The sequence below is a fragment of the Macrobrachium nipponense genome, chromosome 6 (assembly GCF_015104395.2).
Source record: "Macrobrachium nipponense isolate FS-2020 chromosome 6, ASM1510439v2, whole genome shotgun sequence".
In the NCBI taxonomy this organism is placed as follows: domain Eukaryota; kingdom Metazoa; phylum Arthropoda; class Malacostraca; order Decapoda; family Palaemonidae; genus Macrobrachium; species Macrobrachium nipponense.
The window spans coordinates 99807323-99831739 of NC_061108.1; the positions used below are offsets into that span (position 1 = coordinate 99807323).

The window sequence follows — 24417 nt, forward strand, 5'->3', positions numbered from 1 at the left end:
TACCCAGTCCACTTATATTAGCTTTCATAGGGTCCAATTGGAAGAAGCTAAAGCACAAGATGTGGTTCAGTTTTGTAGTTACGTACATAAAAGAACAGATGAAATGTAATGGGGCCAGAGGGACAATTCAATAAACCTTTCATACTGCCTACATTGAGCTGTAAGGTTTAATGGACATGCAACTACATGCAAAGGCTTGTAAAAGGAGGGAATTTTTTCTGTTCGTTTTGTCTTCATTATATGACGCTCATGTTTTGTCTTCATTATATGATGATTAAAATTAAAGTGTAATATGAAAAGGAGCAATGACACAATTGATGAGTGGGTGAATTTATTGTATATGCGACAAAGAATGACAAATTTCACAGAACAGGATTGCAGTTGACCTTTGGTTTAGTTTCTTTGTCACAGTTCATGGTATTTAGTCAAGTACTCTCATAAACCAAGAATCAGTGACATTCAAAATGTAAATGGCTGAGAGACAATCTTAGTATTGCTCCCACACAAGAATAACTGCTTACATAAAATAATCTAAAGGAGAGCATTAAAAATTAAAAGCTTGCTCCAATTTTGATCGAGCAAATAATTACTATATCAAAGTTTTTAAAAATTTATTATACTTATTAAAAATCATAAGGTAAAAATGGCTTACTAGTCTGGTCACATTATTTTTTAATTAGGCCAAAACACACCAAAGAGAACTTGCAGAAGGCTTCTTTAAGAGTCTGCCCAACTACGGCAGAATAAATTACTCATTTTTAAGTTACCTTTTTATAAGGCAGTGTTTCCAGCATTTCCATTTCAACTTCTAGTTCATCACACTTTTGCCAAAATTGAAAAAAATCATACACTAAGCACTCGAGGAATTTCCAGCCATTCTTAAATTTTTTTATGCCCATTCATAAACTCAAAATCTACTTCATACCAAGTATATTACAATATTGACAGAATAATACTGAATAGTAACAGGTAAAAATTAAAGCAAGGTATTTGAACAATACACACAGAATGAACTTAACAGTAATGATATATTCCCAAATAAGGAGGGAACAGTCAACAGAAAACCTAATGTCATTCAAAAATCAAGAAAAAAACAAAAACACACAACTCTCTTAAACCTTGTCGCAAGGTAACCACTCTTATTACTGTAATGTTATACTTCCCATGCAAGATCACGCAGGATTATCACTTAAATGTACAAAGCCTCAGCATACAAAATTAGACCTTAATTACTCGGTAATCCCCATACCCAACATAGCTATAATAATAAAAAGATTTTATGTACTAAAAGGTTCCCCATTACACTCGGCCTAAAAATATCACTTGTTTATGAAGGAACCCCAGATTTCAAATATTATCTAGAGTTTACAAAAGTGCTCCTTCCCTTCAGATTAACAGTTATGGAATATAAAAGTAGGAATGCATGTCACCAATGACTAACCTCAACTATCATATAAATAGTGGAAGAGACAGTATAAAATCACCAAAAACATGTCATTGTAGAAGCTGCAGCTAATAATGCACCTCATAATTCTTGCATGACAAAGTGGTAATGAAAAGACCTAGCACTCACATATCATGATTCAGCCAAAGATAAGATAATCCTGGCAGGTTTAGTAACTACAGACTAAAGATTTAAATTGGTTACAAATTCTCAAAATAAAATATGGGTCTACTGAAGGCAAAAAATTCTGCACCTCAAAGCACTCTCCTTTGTTAGATATCCTCCAAAAGGCAGAACATGCACTATTTGTAATTGTGTAATGAAATGACACATGAAAATTTTATCCCATATTAAATTATTGAAAAGGTTATTGTATGGTCCTAATGAAACAATTGGACCATAATTAAGCAAAATGGTAACTAGCCAACATCAACTACTTAGAGCTATAATAGGTACAGATTATTATATTCAACTACCAAGATGTAAACCCAACTAAATTTGGGCTATTAATGACACTTTTAGTCCTCAACACTTTATGAATGTTACACATTAAAGTTTGTGAAAAAAAATTATTGTAATTCAGCAAAATTTTAATCAGATTAACAAATTTTATCTAAAAAGTAACCATAAAATGTGGTAGAGGCTTTACTCTCCCACATCTACATCCAATATACGTAAAGCTATTTTCCAAGATAAGACTATGCCGATTTCTGTAAACTAACCATGAAGTCTCTAATATTTTAGATGAAAGTAATTTTCTTCAAATGTCAATATGAAAAATTCAACATACAAATGCTATATTTTTAAAAGTGCTATGATTGGAGGTGCAGTCTTTTTTGGCTAAAGAGGTAATAGTACCATTACGATGAGAATGGAATACAAGTAAAAAACACATACAAAGGGAACTGGCAATTATAAAATAGGATGGGAATACAAATACGTGAATACACTGCACCACTTATTCCATTTCCATACTCTCAATTTTAGAAAATTGCTTGAAATAAAACTTAACAGTACAGTCAAAAACCTTAGGTTGTACGTACACATCACTGGTACATTTACTCATTTCAACTCACACATGCATACATCTAATGTGTGATTCTGAATGAACTGCAGTAAATGAAAGGAAACTGTACATGTACCATTCTGCTTTTATTATAGACAGTACTACAATCATACACACAATACTTTAGAGCACACTGAATTATACTATGGGTACCTTATACACATACAAAACTAAATGAAAAACCTCAAAGAGGACAAACTTAAATCCAATTTCAATACTATATCATATAGCAACATCACAGTAATATCTAAAACAAAGACCCAATGATCTACCTGAGTTCTCATAGATTTTTCAATGGTGTGATATCCACAAAACCTTTGAAAGGCAGATAATGCATAGAGCAAATTCAATGCTTATCTGGGTCCATTTCCATTTATAAGTGAAAATCTTCAGCTCATCTTGGTAACTAAGGCAGAATCATACAACCATGTACAACACCATAAAGTAGTTGAAAACATTAAGGTCTCACAGGTATAAATTCACAATCTCAGATCTTATTTGGATATATACCCATATGACTAGTTAATTTAGGATGAAAAATTCTGCATCATAATCAGCAGAGTCCACAAATATTCAAAATAAAAAACTGATCATGACTAGATCATACAGACAATTACAAAACCAACAATATACTCCAAAGAAAACAACAGAACACCACTACAGCATCAAGATATAAAAATCAGCCATGAACTTTGGCACATACATGTAGGTACCAGGGCTACTTTCATGGTTAATCTGTTTTGTTTCATATCTTAAATAAAGAGAACCAAACATCATTCCCTTAAAACAAAAGCCTGCACAGGCTATTCCTTGCCCAGCCTTTGAAAATATGAAGTTTCAAGTGTAAAACAGTGCCAATTACTACATTAGTTTTTGCATGAAGAGATGAAGTGGCTTAGTTTATCAGAAAAATTTTCTTGATCCAACATGGGACTTACAATGTAAACAAAAACATCAAATAAACATGAAAAATACAAATAAATATGTATACTACTGTATACTCTTGTTGTCAAATTCCTAGTCTGTTTACTTTTTGAAGTTTATGAAAACAGAAACAGTAAATATGAAAAAGACCTATAAATATATACTGTATATTCTATTGTCAAATTCCTACAGTCTTTTTACTTTTTGAAGTAGAAAAACCTTAATGTATCTAATACAATATACAATAAGCTTAAAAGTAATAACCCTACTTATACAGCTGAAAGGTAGTTATCATTTAACTACATCATCTGACCTATTCACTATCTTTGATATAAAATAAAGCATGCAGGATTGCAAACTATGTAAACCAAAAGAAAAGAAATTCTTAGAAATTCCTTCACAACCTAACACCACAACAATCCTTTAGAATGCAAGACATTGATGGTAATGCTTCCTTGAATTCTTTCTTACACCTATTTGCAATAATACAAAATTAGCAGTTTCTTAGAACCCTGACCTGCATATCCCCTTCCTGCTAAGAATAAGCTATGCTTTTACTGACATGTGAATGCATGTGGATAAAATGTAAAAATAAAGAAAAGAATAAAAAATATCATGGATCAAAATAAATGTACATCATTACTTAAAAAGAAGAGAGAGCCTTTTAGAGGGAAACCCAAGGAAACTCTTCAGCTTTAAACTAGCAACAGCAATGTCAATTTTGCACTTTTATCAACTAATATGGGCAATCCTGTACCTTAAAAAATCCCTCTAAAAATCTGATTTCAAAGATTCCAAGGAGGTTATTTCCCTACAACATATAATAAAACATAATAAACTAAAGAAATATATTCCTAAGGTTTCCGAATTACAGTAGTATTCACAAAATGACAATACTTAAGCATCTTGAAATTCCTTAACCAAAATTAAAATTTTGTTTTATGAACTGTAACTAAATGGTTGAGAACAAAACAAGTTAAATAATCTGATGCACAGTACTTCGTTCACAAATAATGCTGCTGGAAAAATGGCTTATCCTAACACATTATGAGCTGTGAAATTCTAAAACTGTTTAGACTAGCTATATTTCCAATTATTTCCTTGTCAGAGTACTGATTAAAGCTATGAAAAGTTACTTATCACAATTTTTTACCAGTAAATATTATCATAGCCTGATTGCAAAATACCGTAATTATTTATGCAGCATACAAAACACACAGATCCTGAAAAATAGGGTATATAAAAGTGGATTCTAAAAATAGAAAGGTACAGTTATAAGCACCAAAGATGGCACATCTTAAAACTCCAGAGGGACTTGAAGTATGGCTGATAGTTATTTCAGCCATTTGTCAAAGATTTTAAAACTACACATCAATCTGCATATCAGCTTATGCATACCATTCTTGTTCTGCAGTATCACCATCACTTACAAAAGAAAACTATAAATAAAAGCACCATCAATCTAAAATTTCTTTAATACCTCAAGCATGGATGCAGTTAAACACATGATTTGTAAAATCTTTCTATTTGTACTAGGTAATGTCTGGTGTGATTGGAGAAAGTTTCTCTGAAAGTCTGTGAAGAATTAAAGACCATCAATGGCATTTGTAAGACAACAAAGGCGCACACCAATGCACATCTGGTGTAAAATGTCTATGTTAATTCACTGGCCAAGACTCTTCATTGCAACTATTCTTTTCCCTTGAATGCAATCTTTACATTTACTATGTATTATTATATTCCAACACATGGAAATTAGCATAGATCAAATTTCCAAAAAGTAATATCCTATGTAACATCCATGTACAATATATTGTATATCATTGATGATGAAAGTGATCCCTGGAGCACTTAGTCATAATTAAAGTGAGTGTATAATAATACACAGTAATAAAACATAACGTGCAAGACAGTGAAGTCTTATGGACTTTATAACTCATTTTACTAAAGCCTGTCAAACTCATTTTACTAAAGCCTGTCAAAAATATAGCTTAACAAATTTACTTCCTGTCAAAACAGTATCTCCCTGTTACCAATGTGTTCGCAATCAGCACAATATCTTTGTACTGTATATGTGTACTTAAGAGAAACCTTAAAAAAAATAAGTCCCACACTCATTACTTAAGAGGTATAATGACACATTATAACTAAAACTATAGTAATAAATATAAGTAATATTTACTCACTTCAATCAGCAATGAGAAAACCATATTTGCAATGCTTCTTTTGGCATGCAATCTATGACTGAATCAGTAGAAAGTACTAACAGTAAAAAAAAAAAAAAAAACTATCTGTGATCAGATCTAAATATATTACTTGTGTATATCATACCAGATATCCTAACACGTTGAGCAACATACAATACAGTCTTAGTAATTGTATAAAATTAAAAGGGATCCTAAATATATCTAAACCTGGTTTATATTAATGGATCAAGTTGCATTTGGGACAAATGCTACTGAACTCCTAAAGTATACAAAGGACATGGAAAACTAAACTTTGAAAAACTATCGGCAATCAGGTTCAGAGGCCACGATATGTAGGTGAATGAAATGGTCCACTGTAATGGGTCTCAGTGTATGCATCTGCCATGCCCTTCCCTGCTCTAGTTATTTCTAGTCCTCCTGAAGATGAAAAAATTGCATTATTTCTATGTTCCTCAAATTTACAAGATATACAAAATATGAAACAATTTTTCCACTACCAATGATTAGTCAGCACATTACTAAAATACTTCCCTTAACACCAATTAGGAAAAAAATTTATATAGTATAGGAATTTAGAATTTGTATCTGAGATAATGTAACTTTAAATGCAATTTTAAACAAACAAATGAACAAACATGAACTGCAGTTCCATACTTCTAACATAAATTTCACAAGAAGGCTTTACTCTTAAAATAAATATATTATGATACACCTTTTCTTTTGCATCGGTAATTTACGAAATCAGATCACACAAAGCAGCCATGTGCTTATCTTCAATATTATCTATACTAACCCATTCTGTGGAGTCGACACCCTCCATTCTATCTTGCTCCAAAGCTTTCGATATCTGATCCATTTGCTGACTCATTGATTCCTCTAACTGTGGTAAAAAATAAAATATATGAGATGGTTAATACAACACAATTCAAGAAAATTTTATTACTAGAATGGACATACAAGTAAAACTCTTACTGTATATGCCAGGATATATGGCAACCTTCTATCCTTGAAATATCTCTCCCTAAATGGGGGATCATCTTATACGCCGAGTATAAGAAGCAAACCTTAAATCCTGCCAAGATTTTAAAAGATTAGCTAACCCCTGCAGTGTCGTTAGTTGAGTCAATATTTAACTACCATCACTGTAAACAAAACAACTGTTATTACTGTAGGTAATTACCATTATTAGATGTTAGGATGCGCAAGCTCTCACTTTGTTACTACCATTATTATTATAAGGTAATAATATCAAACAATTTTGTTACTGATACGTACTTATTATACAATGCCCTTTTAACATTGATAGACAATTCGAAGTTTCCGAAAGGGCACAATAGTGTAGTCTAACAACTTTCTTATTTACATTATATAGCCGTGTTCTTAGTTCAAAGTTACGCTCGACTTGCGAGCCTTGTAAGTATTTCATAAATCAAACTAAAGGGTTTTGTGATATTGATAGTTCCCCAGCTATCCTTCATATTGGGTTCTTTCTACTCTTAAAGTAATACAATCATTTGGATCTACTTCCAACAGGTATTACTCCGTCAGTTGTGAAATTACAGCATAGAGCATATGTGATGTTTATACAGTAAAGCCTCGATTCAGTGAACCCGGAACCAATGGACAAAATCTGGCCAAGGGGTGGTTGCATTTTTTTTTCCTCTATTGATACTGTTTAGTCACTTTACTAGTGCAGTGTGCATACTGTTTGTCACACATTGTACTCCTCACTCAACAATGTAGTACTCGTTTTACGACAACTCGCAGTCATAACAGATTTATGACCGGTCTGATAGGTATTCTCCTACATAAGATGGGGTTAGGTTCCAAAAAACCATCATTTGTTGGAAAAAATTGTATCGTGAATATAGGGTAGCCAAGCCTACACTACTCAGTATACTTTATACATATACGGTAGTATGGTATTTATGAACTTCAGCTAATTCTCTAATTCTCTAGGTTCAATGCATATTGGCTTACAATAATTCAGTACAAAGAAACTGAATAACATTAACAAGAGTTAGCCTAACGTATACTATGGTATATCGTATACATTCAAATACAGTAGCCTAGCCTACAGTATACTCTAACTACATGTACGGTATAGGAATTACTATTAACCCTTTAACGCCGATTGGACGTATTAAACGTCGATATAAATTGTCTGTTAGGTGCCGATTGGACATATGGTATGTCGATATAAAAAAGTTTTTTTTTTAATTTGCTGATAAATAGTTATAGGCCTACTAGGCAAAAACATTTGAATCATGAGCCTTGGGGGATGCTGGGAGCTCACGGATTAAGGCGTTGTTTTGTTTACATTGTTTCCCGGGCACGCAAGCGCAAATTTCTTTCTTCTCGCACTAAAAAGTAGTGGCATCGTCACATCTCAGAAATTATTTCATCACTTTGACATAATTTTTGCACCATTTTATATTAGCCGTTACATGGAGTATTATATATGAAAATGTGCGCAATTTCATGTAGAATACAACCAAAAACAACTCATGGTTATAGCTTTTATCAGTTTTGACATATTTTCATATAAATAACGATAAGTGCCAAAATTTCAACCTTCGGTCAACTTTGACTACAGCAATGGTCGAAAAACGCAATTGTAAGCTAAAACTCATATTTTAGTAATATTCAATCATTTATCTTCATTTTGCAACAAATTGGAAGTCTCTAGCACAATATTTCGATTTATAGTGAATTTATGAAAAAAAACTTTTTCCTTACGTCCGCGCGGTAACTCTTCCGAAAAAATCATAAATTTTTCGTCCGATTGTCATAATGTTTGCACCATTTTAAATTAGCCGTTACATAAAGTTTTATATATGGAAATGTGTGCAATTTCATGTAGAATACAACTAAAAACAACCCATGGCTGTAGCTTTTATCAGTTTTGAAATATTTTCATATAAATAAAGATAAGTGCCAAAATATCAACATTCGGTCAACTTTGACTCGACCGAAATGGTCAAAAAACGCAATTGTAAGCGAAAACTTTTACATTCTAGTAATATTCAATCATTTGCCTTTATTTTGCAACAAATTGGAAGTCTCTAGCACAATATTTCAATTTATAGTGAAATTATGAAAAAAAAAAAAAAAAAAGAAAAAAAAAAAAAAAAAACATTTTCCTATTATGAAAAAAAAAAAAAAAAAACATTTTCCTTACGTCCACGTAGTAACACTTTCGAAAAAAATCAGACATTTTTTCGTCTGATTGTCGTAATGTTTGCACCATTTTAAATTAGCCGTTACATAAAGTTTTATATATGAAAATGTGTGCAATTTCATGTAGAATACAATAATAAACAACCCATGGTTGTAGCTTTTATCAGTTTTGAAATATTTTCATATAAATAATGATGTGCCAAATTTCAACCTTCGGTCAACTTTGACTCGACCGAAATGGTCGTAAAATGCAATTGTAAGCTAAAACTATTACATTCTAGTAATATTCAATCATTTACCTTCATTTTGCAACAAATTGGAAGTCTCTAGCACAATATTTTGATTTATGGTGAATTTATGAAATAAACTTTTTCCTAACGTCCGCGCGGTAACTCTTCCGAAAAAATCATAAATTTTTTTGTCCAATTGTCGTAATGTTTGCACCATTTTAAATTAGCCGTTACATAAAGTTTTATATATGAAAATGTGTGCAATTTCATGTAGAATACAACAAACAACAACCTATGGTTGTAGCATTTATCAGTTTTGAAATATTGTCATATAAATAACAATAAATAGAAAATATTCATCCTTCGGTCAACTTTAACTCGACTGAAATGGTCGAAAACTGTAATTGTAAGCTACAACACTTACAGTCTAGTAATATTCAATCAATTACCTTCATTTTACAACAAACGGGAAGTCTAGCACAATATTTCGATTTATGGTGAATTCATGCATCATTTTGTGATAATATTTTCTCTGTGTTGCCTTGATCGTTTTACAATGTGTTATATACCAAAATGATCGCAATTTAGTGTACAATACAACAACAAAAAATTAACTTGTTAGCTTTAACCGTTTTGCTCACCGTGCGATTTGTATACAATTATATGTGAATTTTTTTTTTGCGCTCATATATCTCAATATTTATATATGATGATGATATTTTTTTCATTTCTGATGGTTGCATACTAAACTTCAGGCAATGACAAAAAATAGGAGCCAAAAATGAACTCTTAATCTTGAAAACTAAGTATGCTGTGATTTAAAAAAAAAAAACTTTTTTTCCGCTTCGGCGCTCACTAGCGAACGCCGCCGGCATACGGGAGACGATTTTTAAAATACCGCTTCGGCGTTTAAGGGTTAATTTAAGCTAATCTGGAGGTTCAATGCATTCTGACTATGATAATTCAGTACAATAAGAAACTGGACACGAAAAGAGAATCTGACATCGGCGATGTGAGGCTGCTGATGGCTACGTATAATTATAAAATACAAACATAACAAATATGCATCTTTTCCATGAATCTTTTAAAAATTCATAAATTACTTGACTGCATCCAGTAATATTGTACGTATTCTCATATTATTGTATTATAAAATACTAACATAAGAGGGCAGTGTTTTGGTTAGAAAATTAGCTGATGGTGAACATGAGTTTATTTTGCCATATTTAACTCAATTCTGAGCTAACTTTCTTGCTTCTAATAAGCATAAACGAATATCTAGATACTTTACTTATATGAGTCAAGGTCATATTTCATTAAACGACTTGTTTTTAAGTTGAAATATAATGGGAATATTACATCTTGTGAAATAATCAATTATTTTTTTAACAGATTGCGTTCGGGGCACTTTTATTGTGAAAAAAATTACCAAGTGATTCCGTTCGCTATTTTCACTTGATTTCATCGTAATATGAGCTTTGCATTATTTATCTATTATCAGCGTGAAAACAACAGTGAAATGTGTTCTTTCATGCCCAGTAGTTTTGATTAAAATTTTTCTATCTATTTTATCTACGGTTGTGTTTGATGGCATAAGTTTTCAGGAGGTTTATCCTTGTTGTCAATGTATGTTAATAGCCATTAGCAGCTTGAGCAGTTTTCTCAGCTTCAGCTACTATGTGCAATTTAAATTTAAAAATATATTTCCTTGCTGAAATATATTTACATAAAAATATATCAGTCCTATTCTACATAACATCATTTATAACATAACTACAGTGTGTAATTGTTTACTATCATACGATGGTTGAAGTACAAGCCAAACGGATGTTGTTATCCGATTCAGTTGTACTTGGCAAAAAAGTTTTTGCTCGTTCAGTCGTTCATGGCTGTACATATTTAAACAACGAGTAGTATAACATTAAAACAATACTTTTATCATTCTCTTTTATTGTTTTTTAATTTAAGTAGAAGATGGGATAAAGTTAGTCTATTGTAATTTGGTCGTGAATGTAATTGTACACAGTTATGTGCGATTAGTTGAAATAAAGAGAATAAACCACTTAACGATAGGGTTGCTGGAGCGGAACCCCGTCGTTAAATGAGGAGTACCTGTATATGTATGCAATAACAGATATTAACAGACAAGCCTAGTAATGGTTCCAGAACTGGTCGTTCACGTGCATTCAGATATTGCTTTTGGTTGTTTTTTGTCATGCCCTTCACTGTCTTCTGTGAGTAAGGGAGGTGAGAAAAGCAAACGCATTAACTCTGGATTGGTGTGAAATTAGAATTTACTAAAAAGCTGGAGTCTGGAGTTACTGTGGCCAAAGTTTGTGAAGAATATGGTGTGAAAAAGCAAACCGTACGTGATATACTTAGGGGTAAAGAAAATCTAGCGAAAGAAAGTGTGTCAAAGTAAGGACTTGGAGGAAGCGGTCTACAAGTGGTACTTGCAAGAGAGGTCAGTGAACATCAATGTTTATGGAGTGGAGATTCTTGATGCAGCTACTAAATTAGCAGAAAATTTAGGTATTAATTTCAGTGGCAGTACAGGTTGGCTGTGGCGATTCTGTAAACGACACAGTATTTGCAATAAAGTGGTACAAGGCGAATCTGGTAGTTGTGTTAAAAATCCTGTGGAACCATTCCTTGTTAAATTTCAAAAGCTCATTAGGGAGGAAGACTTACACCTTAGTCAGATTTACAATGCTGATGAAACAGTTTTGTTTTGGCACTCCCTCCCAATACCCAGGCATTAATGAGTGAGTATAAGGTTCCTGTTAAAGAAATTAGCAAAGACAAATTCTCTGCTTTACTCAGGGCAAATGCTTCAGGTACGCACTGACTTACGCCAGTCTTAGTAGGTAAGGCTGCTAAGCCATGGTGTCTCAAGGACTGCAAGCGTATGTTACCCATGATTTATTATACAGTAACGAAAAATGCTTGGTTTAATAGTGAAATTTTCAATGACTGGTTTTATAATAATTTTATTCCTGAAGTGCACTATTTTCAGGAGAACACATTACATATTGCTTGTGCAGATGTAAAGGCTGTTCTCCTCCTCAACAATGCTCCAGCACACCCAGACTGACTCATTAGCTCTGATGGTCATATCCGAATTGTTTTCCTTCCCCCCTAATACTACAGCATTGATACAACCGATGGATCAAGAGAGTGATAATGGCTTGCAAACGTTTGTATCAGCGAAAATATTTTGATGAAGTCTTGGTCGTCGTAGAGGAAGAGGAAGATCTGATGGAAGAGACAAGATGACAGCGAACTTTAGACAACATCAAGAGTTACAACCTCAAGTCAGGATGCATCTAAATTTTGCATCTGCTTGAAAACAAAGTTAACAACTCTTTCCAACTGTAGAAAAAGTGGATTTTCAACTAAAATCCTGAACTTGACCGTGAATGTTTTGAGCCTGACGACTTCCATCGAGTATTTCTTTGTAATGGAGAAACAAAAGTAACATTGAAGACCTGGAGAACTGGTTCAAAGACGACATTGACCCTGAGTACCAACTTCTTTTCACTTGGGGAAATTGTAGATTCTATTTGAGACAGCTCTCTGATAGCATCAGTGACTCTGAAAAAGTGGTGGTGGTTCGTCCTAAAATGCCTTGGATCTGTGATTCAATAGACACCCTCATAAAATATGTTGATATGTGCAAGAATTGGGAAGTTCGGGGTTATTTAGGACACCTTACAACATTGCAAAAATTAATAATTCGTGAACAGTATAACGACTTTCCACCACCACCACTTTCTTCCATCTCGAGTATCAGCACTGCTTTGGAGGAGTTTATTGGCTTCCGGTAATAAATACTGCGAGTGCCCCACTTTATGATAACAGCATTATTAGACCTCCATACCATCACAGCAATATGTTAAAGGTAAGTTTAGGTAAGCTTTAAAGGTAACTACATATTTATACTGTACAAAATTTAAATTTATTTACAATAATTTGCTTAAAAACAATACGTATTTACATTTATTTACAATAATTTGGTTAAAAAACATTTACCATATTTGATGTCATATAAGAAGCACCCTCATATAAAATACACCCCTATTTTATAAGGATATTTTGTGGAAAAAATCAAACCCATGGACTTCTCAGAGACACAATAGATTCCACAACATGCATAGGGTCATCAGGGTCAGCCTCAAATCCTTCAAAATCCTTCATTAGGTAACACTCTGGCCACAATTTTCTCCAAGCAGATTTCATTGTCATGGAAGTCACTCCCTGTCAAACCATATCTATAAGACTTAAGCAATTAAAGATACTGAAGTGATCCTTCCAGAACTCTCTTAGGGTCAATTTAGTGTCTGAGGTCATTTCAAAGCACCTTTGGAGCAATGCCTTTGTGTGAAGTTTCTTGAAGTTCGAGATGATTTGCTGGTCCATGGGCTGGATGAGAGGAGTGGTATTAGCAGGCAAGAACTTCACAGTGATGAATTTAAATTCATCCAACAACTGGTCGTCCAAGCCAGGAGGAGGTGCAGGAGCATTGTCTAATACCAGGAGGCATTCGAGGGGCAACTGATATCCTGGAGGTTTTTTTTACCATAGAGCCAAACACTTTGTTGACCCATTTCATGAAAATTTACCTTGTGACCCATGCCTTTTAGTTTACCCTCCACATCACAGTCAATTTATTCTTAATAACCTGTTTTTCTTAAACACTCAGGGAGTTTCAGAGTGATACACCAGTAGGGGCTTCATTTTGAATTCCCCACTGGCATTTTCCACTGGACATGAGAATTAGCGTTCCTTCATAGGCTTGTGCCATTGCAATGAACTTCCCTCCTGCATGATGTAGGTCCTCTTTGGCATTTTTATCCAAAACAGGCCTGTTTCATCAAAACTGAAGACCTGTTGAGGGAGGAATCCTTCAGTCTCTAGATATTCCTGAACGAATTCTTCGGCAGCACATTTGTCGGAATGCGCAGCCTTCCCATACTGTACAACACTACATATCCTCGTACACTTTTTTGAATTTTTCAACCAGCCTCTGCTGGCCTGGAAATCACTAATAGCAGCACTTGTTGGCATTTTCTTACTTACCGTATATTTCGGCGTATAAGTTGACCCTTTAGCCCCAAAAAATCATGCCAAAATTAGGGAGGTCGACTTATCCAACGGTAACAAAAAGTGAATTTTTATTATTTTGGCATATCGGTACAGGAATCCAGGCTTTACAGTTGGCTAATAACAATGACAGCCTTGTTGAGGTAACTATGTATGTAAATACCAGTATTTAAAACATTTCACACTAATACGACAATAATAATACAGTAGAACACCCATTACCTTAAATAAAATGAAAAAAATCAAAGTAACTTGAAGAAACCCCAATCACACAGCAAGTGTAAACATTGCGTAGCCATTTGTATTACCGTAATTGAGAAGGATGCGTTCACTCTGACAGTTTTGTATTTACCAGGGTATTTTTCAAAAACATTTATGGTATGAAATCTTTATCTATCACATAAAATAAAATAAAAAAAAATTTGTATTTAATGGTAAATATGTACTTAAAATCCTTCAAAATGACTTGAGTCATCGTCACTTGAATGAAACAATTCATCAAACAAATTATCATTCACGGTTTCATGATAAGGATCCCAGTTTGAATCTGGTGAATCAACTGCAGGTTCGTCATCACTTTCAAACAGGAGATCATCCTCTGTGCCATCCATTGCATTACTTATTCCGCATTTTTTGAATGACTTTATTACCCTCTCTTTTTTCACATTATCCCATGATTTGACAATAAATTCACACACTACATCCAAGGAAGGAGCACGCATTGTTACGCCTTTTGTAAATGATTTTTCTCCATGCAAAATCCAATTGTTCCATTCTTGTCTTATGTTATCTTTAAATGGCTTATTTAAACCAACGTCTAGTTGTTGTAGCAAAGAGGTCAAACCACCTGGTATAACTCCCATTTCAGTATTAATTTTTGCTAATCTGGCTTTAGTATTCTCTGTTATGTGACTACGAAACATATCCCAACTCAATAGATTTCTATCCTTTTCTGGGCTCAGTCCGTGTCGCTTCGTGAAATATATCCCTTCAGTTCATATTTCTAGGTAAATGATACTAACATTACCAAAGAAAAATAAAAGAGGGGGATGTCAGAGTATCCTGACTCGCTCACCCCAAATAAAAAGAGGGTGTCGGTATGGTACTGGGGCGAGTGAGACCACTACCACGGACCTCTTGTCATTTAGAATTCTCCTCCAACAAAATCCCCCTCCCCGAGAGAGCTGGTACACAGGCCGCGCCAGCAACTACTACTACTCACCCACCCACGCCGACAACAGCGCCTCTCGTGGCCATCCTTTTCGTTAGCGACATTCCGCACGCACGTGAACTTTTGAGCTCTGTATTTGTGCTTTTCTTTTCTGGATTTACCTGACATCATGGAGTTCCAAGCTATCGCCGCAGCTAAATTAAGTACTGCCGAAAGGTTACACGTAATTTTAACCAGTCAAAATCCGTTTTCAACCGTTTTTTAGGTTAATTAACGTCCCCTCCTTGTCTGGCCTCGGGCCCGCCATGCCGGCTCGCCTCGTGTTCTTTGCTAGCTCCTTCGGTCTCCCATACCGTTGTCGCTATTAATGTGCAGTATTTATGATTCTTATTATGATTACATTAAGCTGGTGCAAAATGTGCTATTTTATCATTTATTTGATCACATCGTACTTTTAGGAATCCTATGCCTATGTCTTAGCCAGTGTTCATGCATGCATGTTCCTTTGTCTAGGTCTGTTAGGCAGGTGGGTTTTACCCACTTATTCTTTAGTCCTGCCACCCTGGCCGTCGCCCTCCGTTTTACGTATCGGCAGAGGCCAGCTCCTGAGCTGTTGGTCTACCTACCTTCCAGGTAGGCTAGCCTAACTTCTCCTGGACGGCCCCCTTTTTCTTTACTCTCGATTTCCTTCCTTTCTGTTTTATTACTAATTTTACGATGTGTTCTGTTTGTGTTGCATGTTTGAGACGGTTCGTGTTAGCCTAGGTTACATTTTATCTGTCCTATTCGCCAGCGTGGTCCAACCACGTTCGCGGTGGGCCAGCTGATCACCACGAGCCACCAGCTCAGTCCCCCATCTGCCTCCCTCCCCTCTGCGGGGGGGAGGCAGTCCTCGCTCGCTCACGGTCGCCACGGCAACCAACCGGGCACTCCTCCCCTCCTCCTCCCTTCCCAGGGAGGATACGGGAGTTACGGGGGGGTTCTTGAGCCTGGCTCGTATACCGTTCTCTCCCTGGGACCCGGTGGGTGTCCCTCGTGCGTTCGGGTTGGGTTGGCCACCCCGCCTGCTCGTACTGGGTCCTCTTCGGGTCTCGTTGTAGCTCTCTCCTCCCTCGGTCTACCCTCCCCATCCGTTCTACGACAGACTCGCTGGCTCCCCCAGCTCCGTAGGGGGTAGCGGAGAGTAGCTCTCACATGCATCTATGTTATCTATATTTTTAATGCCTTTTATTTATTTCATTGTTCTGTTATCACTTTTCCGCTAGTCTGGCGGAGCGCCCGCTCACCATCTGGGTTCTCCGTTGGCTGGCAAAAATTTTGTACGGCGGAGCTACGCTTCACCGGCCTTGGTTAATATTTATCTAGGTTAATCTTCTCGTGTCTCTCCGCTTTGCTTGTACCCTCACCTCGGTGTACCCTCGGTATATGAGCAGGTAACTGGTTCGAAGGAAATCTTCACTCCGGCGTACCGGTGTTTATCGGACCAGTTTACCACGTCTTACGGACTATCTCTTACGGAGTACAGGAGAGGATTATGCCCAGAAAAATTCTCACTCCGGCATGCAGCGGAGTATAATTTCTCTTAGCAGGTTAGCCCTGTTAGTAACTGCCGATACTCATGTATCTGTCCACTTACAGGCTACCAACTGCCAAGAACCGGGGTGTAACGCCATCTTGCAGGATCCCTGTGGTCACGAGGTCTGCCGGACCCATGCTCCCTGTGCCATCCGCCATAACGACTTGGTGGTATGGCACCACGAAGCCTGCTCCATTTGTTATGATCTAGTGGATCAGTTTACCGCCGGAGTAAGTATATACCGGAGTAATATACTTATAACTGTTCTTGGTATGCTTACACTGTTATAAGCAATATGTTAAGTGATATAAATATTACTTAGTCTTCGGGTTTCGTTGTAAGGACTACAATGACCCTCTCTTTCAGGCTACCGCCGTGAAGGACGCCGCGTCGGCTACCTTGAAGGCCTGGGTAGGAGGCTTTGGGAAGAACGTCTCCAAGGGGCAGCCATACATCCTGGACAAGAGTATGGCTGTCCGCCTCTTCCCAGGCGGCAAGTCGACCGGGTACGTCGACCCAGCAGCGGCAGCTCCGTGCATCGCCGCTATCCAGCAGCAGGTGGCGCAGGCATTGGCGGACCAAGGGACCCCGGAGATCGCCGAGGATGTGGCGACACTTGACTTAAATGTAGAGCCTATGGCGGTAGGTGACAGTAATTTGTTAGTTGAGGTAGGTTTGCTTGGAGCTCAAGGGCTTCCCTTGGGCTTGTCTGGATCTTCGTCCCCTATTCCTTCCTCATCTTCTTTTCAAGGCTTTTCTGAGTCGGACATTCCGGCGAAGACCTCATCGGCTTCAGCTATCCTTAAAGTGAAAGGGAAGCGTGAGCAGAAGACCCTAGAGAGGACGTCTTCTAAGAAGACCTCGTCCTCATCATCTCATAAGACTCCGGCTCACCAACCCGGAGCAGAGAAATCGAAGTCTTCTTCGACTTCTCATTCTAAAGGGTCTAGGGGCAAGTCCTCTAAAGAGAAGGCCCGTGCTTCAACAGAGCCAGAGCCTTCGACGTCTACCGAAGCGCGTCCGAAGACTCCTGTGTCGGTCAGGGACCCTAGTCCCTTCGACACCGAGGCATTCACCGCCGGTGTTATGCAACAGGTGGGAAACCTAGTCGGTAACATGGTTAACAACAGGCTAGAACAGATGCTTTCACGCATCTCCACCTCGTTTGAGGAGTCTGGCCAGTCAATCCGGAACATTTCGGAGAGGCTGGCAAACCAGGAGAATCTGTTGGCGGGGCTCAGGGAGAATCCCCCAGCAGTTCTTCCTCAAGCAGGTACCGGATTACCAACCATGCCGGAGGGTCGCAGCTTTTGCCCCCTTCAAGGATGGTATGATTTCCATCCCTGATTGTGGAACTCGGAGAATAGAGGACTTCGAGTTCCACCCAGCCAATCTCCAACCACCCTTCATGGGCTATGCTCGCTTGACGGAGACAGCGATGAGAAGGGAGGATAGGATCCTGAAGGAAACAGTTATTTACAGTCGGGATCAAGCTCAGAGGGAATGGGTTAGAAGCCTTGAAGAGTGGGATTGCGTCAATACCAAGCTTCAGGCTTTCAAAAGCCCATTCACCATCTTTGTATTAGAGGAGGAGACACCACTCCCCTTTACCACAAAGCTGGCAGAGGTAACTTTTCAGGCCACCATGAAAGACGAGCCTATGCCTCAACTGAGAGAGTCTAAGCCAACATCTCTACTCTTTCCAGGATCCGAAGACCTATGGGCGGATCTACCAGCCACCTTCACGATCGGGAAGCTCAAACCAGATTGTGCTATTGCATAATTTGGGGAGAGACTCCCGAGGTTGCCGGATAACCTGATTCAAGCGGAGTTTGATGCTAGAACTAGGTTAGGGAGGACCTTGAACGCCCTAGTTATGACAGAGGTTGCCACAATCACTTACGGGACGGAACTTCTGTTCAAGCTATTAGCAAAGACGCAAACACACACAGTACAGTGTGATCTTTATGACTTTACAATAGCTAGACGCAACTGCAGGAAGCATGTCCTGCAGGAAGCCACAATCAGACACAAGCTGAACAAGCTACTTGCGTCTTCCATCTGGGGCGCTGACCTCTTCCCCGAATCTGTGGTGAACGAGGTTCAGCATGAGGCGACCAGGCTAAATCAGAGCCTTAAGGTCTGCTGGGGACTTTCTGTCAAGAGGAAGCCAGAAGTTACCCCCTCAACCGCAAAGAAGCTGAAGAAGCCCAGGAAGTTCCCACCTTTCCAGGCTGCTCAACAACAACAAGTTGTTCAGGCGGTTCCTATGTCCCAGGTGGTTCAGCCATCGGCGGCAAAGAACCAAGCCCAACCAATTCTCCTGCTGGCATCCCAAAACCAGCCCTCGACCTCTTATGCTGTATCTCCGGCCTTCAATCCTGTTTTTGAAGGGCAGGCATTCCAAGCCTTCAACAGGTTTGGGAGAGGAAGTAGAGCTAGAGGTGCATTTTGCCAGAGGGGTGGCGGAAGGACACCTAGCAGGGGAAAGCACTTCCGTGGAGGACGCGGCTCATGCCCTGCCCAAAATCAGTGAGAACCCTCAGGTAGGAGGGAGGCTGTTCGATGGAGTTGGATCAAAGGTCCCCCTCCATACAAAACATTCCTTCAAGAACCAACAAAGGAATTGACAGAGTATGCACAAGAACTCCTTCAGAAAGGAGTAGTATCAAGAGTCAAACATTTAAAAGTTTCAAGGACGCTTGTTCAGCGTGCCAAAGAAAGGCTCAACAAAACGAAGAATAATCTTAGACTTTTCCTGTCTAAACTTATTCATTCGTTGCAACAAGTTCAAAATGCTGACTATCTCGCAGGTGCGGACCTTACTTCCCCATGGGGCCGTCACCACCTCTATCGATCTTACAGACGCATACTATCATATCCCAGTTGCGAGACACTTCCGCCCATATCCAGGCTTCAGGCTGGGAAACCAGGCATTCTCCTTCAAAGTGATGCCCTTTGGGCTGAACGTAGCCCCCAGGGTATTCACGAAAATAGCAGAATCAGTAGTCCAACAACTAAGATCCCAAGGGATAATGGTAGTAGCGTATCTGGACGATTGGCTCATCTGGGCAACAACCGTCGAAGAATGCCTCAGGGCCACGAGCAAAGTAATTCAGTTTCTGGAACATCTGGGGTTCCAAATAAACAGTCAAGTCCAGGCTAATGCCGGAATCTCGTTTTCAGTGGCTCGGCATTCAGTGGGACCTGAACTCCCACACTCTGTCAATTCCGTTGGCCAAAAGGAAAGAAATAACCAAGTCAACAAGGCAATTCCTCAAATGCAAACAGACATCAAGGAGAAACCAGGAAAGAATCCTAGGTTCTCTCCAGTTTGCGTCAGTCACAGATGTCCTGCTGAAAGCAAGGTTAAAAGATATAAATCGAGTTTGGCGCTCAAGAGCAAACATCAAATCTCAAGACAAGTTGTCATGCATCCCGCCGATTCTTTGCAAACGTCTCCGCCAATTCCCTCCTCCGGCGTTGGTTATCCATACAGACGCCACTCTGAGCGGTTTGGGGGGGTTATTCCCAATTCAAGAAAGTTCAAGGGACTTGGTCGCCTCAATTCCGCCAGCTTCACATAAACGTACTGGAAGCTATGGCAGTATTTCTCACACTGAAGAGGCTTCTACCAGCCAAGAATTCCCATATCAAGCTAGTATTGGACAGCGCAGTGGTAGTACACTGCATCAACAGGGGAGGATCCAAATCAAGACATGTGAACATATCCATTTTCTCTCTGGCAGCCAAGTACAAAAGGCATCTATCCTCCACTCATCTGGCGGGAGTAAGGAACGTGATAGCAGACGCTCTGTCTCGGTCAGTTCCTCTAGAATCGGAGTGGTCCCTGGACAGGCGCTCATTCCAGTGGATATGCCAAAAGGTCCCAGGCCTCCAGGTGGATCTTTTCGCGTCACAATCCAACCACAAGCTCCCTTGCTATGTGGCCCCCAACCTGGACCCTCTGGCCTATGCCACAGACGCCATGTCCATAGATTGGAATCAATGGAGAAAGATATACATCTTTCCTCCAGTGAATCTTCTATTGAAAGTCCTGAACAAGCTCAGGTCTTTCAAGGGACAAGTTGCTCTAGTAGCCCCGGATTGGCCCAAGAGCAATTGGTACCCTCTCCTCCTGGAATTGGGTCTTCGGCCTCAAAGGATCCCGGACCCCAAACTGTCTCAATCAGTACAAATGAGGACTGTGTTCGCTTCCTCAGGAACTCTCAAAGCCCTAACTTTATGGACTTCATGAAGTTCGCAGCTAAGAGAGATGCAATTTAAAGAAAATCTTCCAGTTTGGCTTTAAGATAGACTTAACAGACTCTTACTTTTCGTCTATCCCTAAAGCTTGTGCTAGGCTCAGACCTTCAGAAAGGCCTAGTTCAATTTCATGGTTCTTGAATGACGTTCTCAAACTGGCTTCAGATACTGACAACGACTCATGCAATTATATGATGATATTAAGGAAAACATTATTCTTACTAAGTCTGGCCTCAGGAGCCAGGATATCTGAACTGTCGGCTCTTTCCAGAGACTCTGGTCATGTTGAATTTCTCCCTTCAGGAGAAGTTCTATTATCTCCAGATCGCAGTTTTTTGGCTAAAAACGAGGATCCCTTGATGAGGTGGGCCCCTTGGAAGATCCTCCCTCTTCCTCAAGACCCTTCTCTATGTCCAGTGACGACCTTACGAGCCTATCTGTCCAGGACATCCTCTAGGTCCTCAGGTCCCCTTTTTATAAGGGAAAAAGGTGGCACTATTTCCTTAAAAGGGATCAGGCAACAAATTCTATATTTTATTAAACAAGCTAATCCTGATTCATTCCCTAGAGTCCATGACATCAGGGCAGTAGCCACCTCAATTAATTACTTCCAGCACATGAATTTTGATGATTTAAAAAAGTACACTGGCTGGAAATCGCCGACAGTTTTCAAACGTCACTACCTGAAATCCTTGGAATCTCTTGAATTTCCGGCAGTGGCGGTGGGAAACACAGTTTCCCCTGACACTGTCTAGTAGTTGTAGTCAAAGATCCAGATCTCCTTTCTACCTGCCTCACTAACATTTTCCTTTGATCCTACCGTCAAGCTCAATCCTGTTGAGCCTTAGCTGCCTAAAAGGCTATGTATCGTGATATGTCCCTTATTTTTATGCTAGGGTCACTCACACCTGTAAATAATTAGCCAAAATAGGCTATTTTGTGCTGATCTCCCTTATTTTTATGCTAGGGAGACTCACTTGTATATACTAATAATTATGTTTTCTAGTTTTAAGTTATCAAAAGTTAGCCTAAGTGTAATTTTAAGTCCTTCTATATAATTAAGGCTAACACATGTTACTTTATATTAGTTTAAGATTTAGTATGATAACTTTGTAAATAATTCCAAAACTAGATTATAATTATTTTGTTTTACTTTTGTGTTTTCTTGAGACCTTCTACTGTTTCTTTTTTCCAAGCTTGTGCTAATTCTCTGGTACTATTTCACGAAGCAACACGGACTGAGCCCAGAAAAGGGATTTTGACGAAAGAAAAATCTATTTCTGGGTAAGGGTCCGTGTCGCCCAGTGAAATCCCCCCCTGTTTATCTCCCACCCTTGCGCCCAAGCTTGGTCATCTAACGTCAAGGATGGCCACGAGAGGCGCTGTTGTCGGCGTGGGTGAGTAGTAGTAGTTGCTGGCGCAGCCTGTGTACCAGCTCTCTCGGGGAGGGGGATTTTGTTGGAGGAGAATTCTAAATGACAAGAGGTCCGTGGTAGTGGTCTCACTCGCCCAGTACCATACCGACACCCTTTTTATTTAGGGTGAGCGAGTCAGGATACTGTGACATCCCCCTCTTTTATTTTTCTCTGGTAATGTTAGTATCATTTACCTAGAAATATGAACTGAAGGGATATATTTCAATGGGCGACACGGACCCTTGCCCAGAAATAGATTTTTCCTTCGTCAAAATCCCTTTTTTAATCCACCTGGGCGTCTGTTCCAAACGTTTTCTATCCACAATTTCACACCATTTTCATCCATCCAACCCTTTTCATGAATATGAACAAATACCCCAGGGGGGAACTTTAATTTAGGCATCGTTTTCCTCTTGAAAATTACCATGGGCTTCAGTTTTGTTCCATCTGCCATGCATGATAAAACTACAGTGAATCTTGTCTTGTCATGGCCTGTACCTCGAACTTGCACTGTCTTTCTACCTTTTACATCTACAGTTCTGCTACCAATCATATCAAAATTTAAAGGAGCTTCATCCATATTACCAATACATAATAGAGGAAATTGATATTTTTTCCTCTTTTCAATAATATATCTATGAAAATTGGTAACCTTATCTGTAAGGTCTTTCGGTAGCTTTTGAGCAATTTTCGTTTTTTGGTGTATCACATGGTTATATCTATTCATGAAACGACTACACCAACCAACCGTTGCTTTAAAATCCTTACTTTTGTCTTTGTTGGATTTTGCCCATTTTAATGCATAAGATCTTATTGCATTTCGTGTTAACTATATATCCATCCTGCCTTAGTGCTACTATTCACTGTGAAACATGATCTTCTAACTCAGCCGAACGAACAGTTCCTCTTCTCGTTGCACATTTCTTTTGATATTGTTCTTAACTTATCTTCATTTTTTCTCCAGTCTCTAACTAATTTCTCTGCCAAATCATAAGTTCTTGCTGCAGCACAATTGCTTGTTTCTTTGGCAAGTTCAATTACTTTCAGTTTAAAACTGGATTAGAATTTCCTTCGTTTTGTCGGAGGCTCCATGGGTGCATTAAGTATAAAAATAGCTCTTCCTTCTATTTGTGTTTTCCCTCAAATGAGCCTGTTTATGCCATAGAAGGACCAATGGTCAAGGAATATTCCAACATAATGATAAAATACCGGCACGTCGTTGTTTTAACAACCCAATCAAAACATTAACTTGAGTGGCAGTTTGTACATACATAGGCTGTTATGCAGCTTTAGTTAGCGCTTTGTTTGTTTACATTACACTCCAGTAACGTATCTTTCGTTTCGTCATTTATAATCATATTTGCCGGTATTCATCTTTTATATATTACACAGATTTGTTAATATACCGAGTATATTAACTGGATTTCATATGGTAAGTAGAGCAACATATGTACCGTAATAACATTCAGGTTATTTTATATGATACGTTTTACCCTGCTGCTTATTTTAAGCGTACGGTTGGCCTCACATTTTATAGGTCGACTAATATACCCGATACTAGTTAAAATCATAAAAATTTACTTAGAATTGGGGGGTCGACTTATCTTCCGGTCGACTTATATGCCAAAATATTTGGTAGATCAGCATGCAACACAATAGCCTTTCACAAATGATCGCTTCAGACACACTATCCCCCCACTAATAGTTTTTCATTTATCCACACTAACAAAAGCTTTTCTACTATCTCTGTTTTGTTAATGAAGTGACCCCTTTCGCAACATCTGCTCCCTTAATTTAATTTTTCTTTGCTATGATAGAGCTGACTGTTGACACTG

At 38.3% G+C, this 24417-nt stretch overlaps 1 protein-coding gene across 4 annotated transcripts in view; it reads right to left on the reverse strand.

Moving 5' to 3' along the window:
• Positions 1 to 318: 318 nt before the first annotated feature.
• LOC135216709 (coronin-7-like) overlaps positions 319 to 24417 on the reverse strand; it is a 502494-nt gene continuing 478395 nt past the window's right edge. For all 4 annotated transcript variants that reach the window (XM_064252162.1, XM_064252161.1, XM_064252160.1 and 1 more), the window contains 2 exons: positions 6435 to 6521; positions 319 to 6058 (listed from right to left, as the gene is read on the reverse strand). In XM_064252162.1, coding sequence (XP_064108232.1) covers positions 6050 to 6058; positions 6435 to 6521 — 96 coding nt within the window. In that variant the 3' untranslated portion in view covers positions 319 to 6049. The remainder of the gene's footprint in view (positions 6059 to 6434; positions 6522 to 24417) is intronic.